Source organism: Lutjanus erythropterus, chromosome 17 (genome assembly GCF_056507025.1).
Source record: "Lutjanus erythropterus isolate fLutEry1 chromosome 17, fLutEry1.hap2, whole genome shotgun sequence".
Lineage (NCBI taxonomy): Eukaryota > Metazoa > Chordata > Actinopteri > Lutjaniformes > Lutjanidae > Lutjanus > Lutjanus erythropterus.
The window spans coordinates 9597204-9605146 of NC_139333.1; the positions used below are offsets into that span (position 1 = coordinate 9597204).

Below are 7943 nucleotides of genomic sequence, written 5' to 3' on the forward strand. Positions count from 1 at the left end.
ACTTCTTTGAGCACTCTGAAATGACGTCATTCATTAAACTGTTATTAATGCTTCTAGAGTTAATTACCTCAACTTAAAAAAAACACATTATCTTGATAATACTTACTGAGATATGAACCATAAATCTGCTGGTTTCACTTTACAGTAACACTACCCTTTTAAATTTTTATAATTAGGTTATTAATTAGGTTGTAAACACTTCATAAATCATCAATCAATAAACAATTATGAAGGAGTCCTAAAAGTTTTCATGCACCAGTGTGGGCCTCAAGGTGTGGCAAGATGTGGTAACGGTGGTTAAATGTGAGTAACTTATTAATGTGATGAAGGTGACAAGTATAAATGTTGTCTGATGGAGAAGATAAAATAAGCAATGAGAGGCTTAACAGTACAAACAAATGTGGGCTCACAATTTGGCAATTAACAGGTTACTGTCACTCTTTTTTATCTAATGTGTTGTACAACCTACTTAATAACCAAATTATAAACCATTTATAAATCATTTATGAGGGGAGTCTTATTGTAAAGTGGTACCATTCTGCCTCGGAGATGCACATTGTGGTTAAAAGAAGGGTTATTTGTGTTTTGCAAATATCAGCATGCAAACAGGTCAGATAAGGAAACTTAAATTACTAATAACTAAATTAGGTCCAATAAATTGAAACTGCACCCAAAACTGCATACAAGTTGGATATTTACACATTCTTTCATCTCTGCCTGCACCAAAAGAAGTGAGTGATTTGAAATGAGGTTTGTGATGTATTTATGTGTTCTTGCTGCCCTCTAATGGCTCAACATGAACAAGACAACTCCTCCCAAGTCAAATAAAAACTTGCAGCAACACATTTATTTAATGTTCATTCAGAGACAAAACCGACTGAAACTGTTTATATGGTGATAAGTGTGTGTGTCTTTGGTCCTTGGCAAACAATTAAATTCTCAAAACAGATGTGTGAACTGTGGTTTTACGTGGTTCAGTTTAACAGTGCTAATTCATCAGTAACTGTGCTTTCTATTTTTTCTCACAGAGGGAATAGAGAAGTTCAATCTGCTCAGCATACTCGAATCCTGGCCTGTGGGAAAGACACAACAGTCATGTTAAAACTGAAGCTGAAAACTTTAAATTTTTTATTCTTTTTACTTAAACACCCAGACAACAACTCAGTCAAAGGAGACAGCGCACTGTTCTCTATAATGTTCCCATTTCGTAAATTAATAAAGACATGCTGTTTTATATTTCCAATGTAAAGTCAATATCTATCCATTGTTCAAAGACAGACCCCTTGTCTCTAAAGTTATCTCACCGTCCAGGTGTCTCCAGGATCAGAGGGATGTTGTCCAGTCTGGGCTCGTTGACAATGTCTCGGAAAGCAGAGATTCCAATGTGGCCTTTACCGATGTCTTCATGGCGATCCAGCTTGCAGCCTAATTTGCCTGTAAAAAAAATAAAAATAAAGACAGAAAGGACTGTGAGAGTTTTGACAAAGCAGGGTTGAATCCATAAAAGTCACAAAGTTCATACAACTCAATGAGCAGGTCATCTGGCTAATCTGCATATGTGATATTTTTGTGTGAAAGTCCTGTGTGTACCCTTAGAGTCATTGAGATGAATGGCCCTAAGGTAGTGGAGCCCCACTTCCCAATCAAACTCATCAAGCATGGCCTTCACTCCCCCCTCTGCAGCCAGGTCATACCCTGCAAAGAGACAATACTTTTACACAAAAAGGAAAACTTGTAGCCCTAATATCAGTTTTAAAAGTCTTTGTGCAAGATTTACAGGGGTATATTGGCAGAATATGGCACAAGTATGTTTCCATTAGTGTATAATTAAGGATTAGATTGTGAAGACCGCGGAGTACATCGATTAATTTGAAAAAAAGAAAGAAAACTGATTTGATGAAAAATATCCACAGACTTGTGTTAACATTCCAATGTGTAAGATGTAATCTGTGTGCTTGAATTATTGTGTAATCACTTTAAATTAAGAATGAGATTGTTTTCATAGAGAATAAGCTATTTATATCTGGTGAGGGCGGGGGTCCTCTTCCACAAAGGCCGCCATGTTACACCACCATGTTTCTACAGTAAGCCAAAATGGACAAACCAAACACTGGGTTTATGGCCTTTAGTGTTTTTTAGGCATTCTGCAGCCACGGTAGGTTCTCCTACATGCTTGGAAGAGGACAGTGAGGAGACGTGCTTGCAATCTGCCTTAAATAATTTATGACCTCATATGCTTCTTCTCCACGTCAACGGGAATCTGGTTTTAATTGTTTCCCCTTTTATATTGAACTACCCACATTGGAATGTGCTCAACACTGATTGCTGATCAGAACTTTAACTGATTTCTGTTGATTTTGTGGAACAAACAGATGAACCTTAGGTTTCACTCACCTGCGGCAAAGGCGTGGCAGGTATCCAGACACACTCCCACTCTGGTCTGGTCTCTCACTTTGTCTATGATGCTCTTCAGCTCAGAGAACTTACCGCCCACCGTGTTGCCCTGACCGCTCATGTTCTCCAGCACTGACAACATGGAGGGCAGGAGGGAAAGAGGGCGCCATCAGTTTTGACACACCCCTTCAACCCATCTGCTACAACACCTGATACACATGTTAAATCAGCTGACGTGGTTCATTCCTGAAGCACAGCCCGAGGCCAGTTTTTGCTCATGCTTCAGTGTTTTTGCAGGCATTTCACTGCCGTGTATTCTCGTCACACCAGCGGCATTTGGAGTATGTGAGTCAAAAGGACTGTGGTCTGTTGCCATGAATGACAAGTAATGCAACACCAGTATCAGGCCTGCAGCCACTTCTGCTAATTTAAAGTTATGCATTAACACAAAAGTCAGTCTGAGGTCAAATAGTTTCAGATGAGAGGATGACGTTCAGAATTTTTTAAATATTAAATATTAATCCTCCTGACTGGTCAAAAATATATTACAGCCCAGTTTTATTAATTAAATGCAAAGGGATAAACCCAACAATTGTGATTTCAGTGACATTAAATTTGAATTTGTGTGCACTGTGTCTGGCTGCGACTGTGAAGTTTTCTTGCTACACTGAAATATTCAATATAGCATTATCTTGCAGTTGCTATTTCTGTGAAGCACATGCTGTTTTCTGTTTGAAAAGGCCATCAGAAGGTATGGATTAAAGTCACTGTAATTGCCGATGCTGTAGTTTGTAGTGTTATAGGGAAAATAAGCTCTTATGTGTCTGCGAGGATTCTTCTTTGTGAAAGCAATTTTCCTATCTTTTAAAGGGAAAGTTCAGGTTATTTTAAGTAGGTACTTACTTAGTGTGTTACATACAAAGATGGCAGTCAACACGCCCCTAGTTTGGAGAAGCAGACAGGAGTACCAGCACAGACGCTAAGCAATGTACTGCTGTGGACAGGGTCAGCAACAAAAGGGATTTTTGCCATTTTAAAAAGGCCCATCTAAAAAAAAAAATCAGGACCAGTTTAAGTCTATTTTATATTTAGAATAATTTTGCCATTTACCTTTACCTTTTTTTCTGATGGGAAACTGGTGTTATTCAAGCCAAATATCACTCTGTTCATACCAAACAAACTCCACAGGCAAAAGAGAGAGAATATTATTTGGCTTATATAATGGTGGTTTCCTGTCTGAAAAGGCGTGACGTCAAGGTAAAGCAGTGAAAATATTCTTAACATAATGTAATTTTTTATGGGGACCTTTTTTTTTACATGGATAAAATCCTTTTGCTGCTGACTCTGCCCACAGTAGTACATTACTTAGCCTCTGTGCTGGTACTGACTATGTATAATTACCTCATACAACCCTCAACTGATCTGATACTAATCTGAACTATGCTTTTAAGTGTCTGTGTGTCAGTGTTGGTGAACTTTTCAGGTGTTCTTCTTTACCGAACCACTTTTCCGTTGTTAAGGAGAGGTCATTGTGTTTTGTTTTTTCAACTTTTTTCTCTTGCTACATTACACAAATCTGTAGCAGTTGGTGCCTTATCTGACCTAATTTCACTGTGACTTCCTGTTTTTCTTGGAAATTCATTTTTCATACTAATCATCATAAGATCTTGATTCAAGCTGACAAAAGGGAGTTACCTCAATAAGGCCTATTGCCTTACTGAGGTAGCTCCCTTTGTTATTATGTTTTATAGTAGTCCTTCCATGAATTGCAGTTGCATCTCAAAAATTTCAAATACAGTTACATGATCACACACAGCAAGGGAAAGGTCCCTTGTCAGAAAGGTATTCACTGTGAGCTACTGCATAGTACTGGGTGTTTGTGTTATTTTGTCCTCCCCGTGTACCTGTAACCACAGCAGGTGTTTGCTGGTGGGCGTGGTTAATGGCTCCTGCGATCTTGTCCACACATTGCTCAGTGGTGATGGAGCCCAGGGAGGACCCAGGGTGGAAGTTGTAGAGGTTGAGGCCCAGGAGGCTGCAGCGGCTGAGCTCATCCACCAGCAGGGCCTGGCTCTTTTCAAACACATCTGGGTGCAACATGGTACACAAAGCAGAGGAGGTTGTCAGAAGAGAAGAGAAGACACAGCTGGAAATATGACACAACCAGCACAAGACAAGAGCAGATAACGGAGTGCAGGAAAGCCAGGGAGCAAAGTCAAGGACAGAATCTGCAGGAGACATCAGTCAGCATCTGACAAACCCTCTTTAGGAGATCCACAGTTCATCAGGTAGGACCCATGAGGCAGGATATGAGCGGGGTCAAACTCCTGCAGGGAACATTGCTCCCGAAATTTGGCTGCAGTTACCCGGTCCAGTGCAGGCCTCTTCCATGACCGCTGGGAGCCCAGAAACAGGGCGAAACTGCTGCCACCCATCTCCGTGCACGACCCCACTGCTTTCCATATCCCACCTGGGGGCAGAAAACAGACAGCACAAGAACTTTGAGTGAGTGCATATTTAATTACTTAAAGGGAAAATTCAGTACTTTTCATATGGCTGTCCAGTCAATGTTGATGGTGAATGTAGTTAACTGAAGCAAAACAAAAATCAGCAGTGTGTGCTATATTAACTGAGAGTTCTAATGCTGCAAAATCTGTTGTTCTTCCTGCATCCAGTGACGCCACAGTGACGTCACTGGTATTAAAGAAGAACTAAATGGTATTTCAGCTTGGGTTTCCAGTCTCTGCCTCTAGGTAGCCAGGGGGCTGCTAAAATAGCATTTTTGCCACTTAAAACTATGATTTGGCCAACAAAGGCCAGGGCTAGGATGGTGATACACAGCAAAATACTTAAGGGTGTCAGAAACCTATGTGCAATGCATCCTGGTAGATGTAAGCATAGCTCCATGAGCAGGAAATATTTGTTTTTTTGGTCAAAATAGCACTCACTGATGAATCTATTGCTTCAGCTGACTACATTTGCCACCAACACTGACTGGGCATCCACATGAAAAGTTCCTTTAAGGAGAGTAAGATGGCATTAGCCTTAAGCCTTACCTTGGATGCCAACATGAGCTCCAATGTATTTTTTATTCCCACGGACCTTCCTCCTGCTGTCTGCTCTCTCCTCAGCCTCCTTCTCCTCGGTGTTCTCCTCCTTTTCTCCTTCCAAAGCCTCCTCAGTTTTCCTTTTCCTTGCTCCTCTCCTCCTCGGACCCATGCTATCAATAGAAAGTTGTGACCAGCACTTATTTCTATTTTAATGACTTTGGTGGCTTGTTTAAAATATGCGCTTAGAGGGCTGTTATCATACTAAGTGTGCACAGCGGTGCTAAGTTTGCCTGTCAGAAGTTTATGAAGGTCAAAATGCGTGTTTTATGCATCCCTCCCGGTTGGAGCAGCCAGTCAGAGGACTTGCACGCAGCTGCCACAGGCTGGTCATTGGAGACGCTTCATGCTGAGCAGCAAAATGGCCGCCCGTCAACCGACTGACTCCACAGCGCTTTGAAATTTAAATTCTTCTGCACATTAGGGTTTACACTATTACAACGTTAGTACTTATTTACAAACCAGTAGCTTATTACGCGTGTATTTTCATCATCTCCCACTTACTTGACTATCCGCTCAGGCGTCGCTGTTCTTGTAGCCTCGACGAATGCCTCAAAAAGCTAAAAAAATCGCACTGAAGCACTTTAGCTAAGCTAGCTAGCGCGCTAGCTTTTCTTCATATGTGATTCCTGAGGTGAGTAACGTTAGCTGGAAATATGCTGAATATTTCCAAGCGTTTTAACATTTCATATTTTGTATGCATGCAAAATGACTGCAGCGTATTTGTTAAAGAAATGCCATGCCACTGCGCTTTGCGCTTGCTAGCTAGGCTAGCGCCGTTAGCCTGGCTACTTGTAGCTGCTCTGTGTAGGTAACTTAGCAGCGTTCGTTAGCATTAGCACTGGTGTAGCATTATTAGTGGTTGTGCATTAGCTGAGGTGGATTTGTTACTGAAGACTCGGTGTATTTTCTGTTTAAGACTGTTGTATACACAGAACAGAGTAGATACTTAACTTACGTTGGTTGACAGCAGGTTGATTTCGTTAACTTGTTAATGTGCGCGCTAATCTGTGTCTACGTATTTTACAAGTATGGGCAGATAACCACTCCTTAATGTTAGCCATCGACGAAATATTTTAACAGTAGCTAGTGTTGAACTTGACGCCTGTATTGCACTATAAGACAGGGATGAAAGTGTATAGCCATATGCCCTAAAACTAACCCGTCTGTGTACGGTTCAGTATAAGCAACTTTAATTACCTGTGTGTTCAATTTTCGAGATGGCTTTTCATTTTTAACACAAGAAAGCTCAGATCTTTGCTGTAACGTTAGCGGGCTAACAGCTAAATGCGGATGAGCTTGTGACAACGTTGACAGGACAACACAGGTAGGGTAATATCAGCTGATGCATTGATTTGAAGGGTAGCTGGACAGAGCTGAATGCAGATGTAATAGCTTGCAATAACACAATAATCAGGTTTGGCCGTCTGATCCGCCAGGCCTGTGGGCAGAAATGCTTCAGGAAGGTTGTCAGGTTCGTCATCTGTTAATCTAGGGATCTCTCCTGCTGGAAGTGCTATGGCAGTCTTAAGCAAAAACGAAACCAGCTAAAGCAGACACCGTCTGGTCTTAACAGTTCAGTAAGTTCATGCATTTAAACTGTTTGTTCACTTCGAAGTTAACAAACGACAGACAGTTATCAAGCTGGTAACCTGAGCTCAGATATCCTGTGGGGTTTTGATCATTGCCATGTTCCAATATACTGGTGTCTTAAATGTATGATTTCATGGCCACATTACAGTAGAGTGAAGGGATACTTGATTTTGCCTGTGTTCAATATTTTCCAGTTCATTCTGGCTGATTGCTGATGCTGATACTGACGTATGCACACATTTTTGCAGAGAACATCAAGTCTCGCTCAAAGTGAAATTAACATGTTCTTATGCCTACTCTTATTGTGATGGCCCACTAGCTGATGTAGACATAAAAGAGAAAATGTATACATTCACTGGGCAAAATTAAAAAAAAAAATAATGCTGACAGCAGTGTTTTTTGGGTTTTTTGGGGGTTTTTTTTATGGTGCTTGTGTCTCTTTGTTCTTCAAAAACATGTCATAATGATTGGGATGACAGTTCTTAAGATGGAAGAACCAAACCAAAGAATGGCTAGTGCTCTTAAGCTCTGTTGATGGACAATTAAATTTGTAGCTTTGAAGGAACATGATTTAGCTTCTCCTCACATGATCGAAGCTAAGCAATTATTGCAGTAACAAGTTTGCTATCCCTTTTGGACCTGTAAAAAAACAAGCGCAACAAAGACACACTTATACTGCATGAGCATAATAGAAGTGTTTCCTTATTGGCTGTCATATTGGCAGAAATATAGATGTTAGGCTGATAACAGAATTTCATTTTTAAAGCCTTTGTCATCCTGTTATAATGACAAGCCGATATTATTGCACATAACTAGTAGAGTGACGAGATTTTATAAGGCTATTCCACT

At 40.6% G+C, this 7943-nt stretch overlaps 1 protein-coding gene across 2 annotated transcripts; it reads right to left on the bottom strand.

The window, feature by feature from the left end:
• Positions 1-820: 820 nt before the first annotated feature.
• LOC146311712 (uncharacterized) lies at positions 821-6666 on the bottom strand. 2 transcript variants are annotated; one of them, XM_084741621.1, is made up of 7 exons: positions 5451-6661; positions 4655-4864; positions 4299-4481; positions 2395-2526; positions 1591-1695; positions 1305-1434; positions 821-1073 (listed from the first exon to the last, which is right to left on the bottom strand). In XM_084741621.1, the coding sequence occupies exons 1-7, from the start codon at positions 5611-5613 to the stop codon at positions 1013-1015; spliced, it is 984 nt and encodes a 327-aa protein (XP_084597747.1). In that variant the 5' UTR covers positions 5614-6661; the 3' UTR covers positions 821-1012. The 2 variants fall into 2 exon arrangements, with proteins under 2 accessions (XP_084597747.1, XP_084597748.1); XM_084741622.1 differs by lacking the exon at positions 2395-2526 and having other exon boundaries at positions 5451-6666.
• Positions 6667-7943: the final 1277 nt, after the last annotated feature.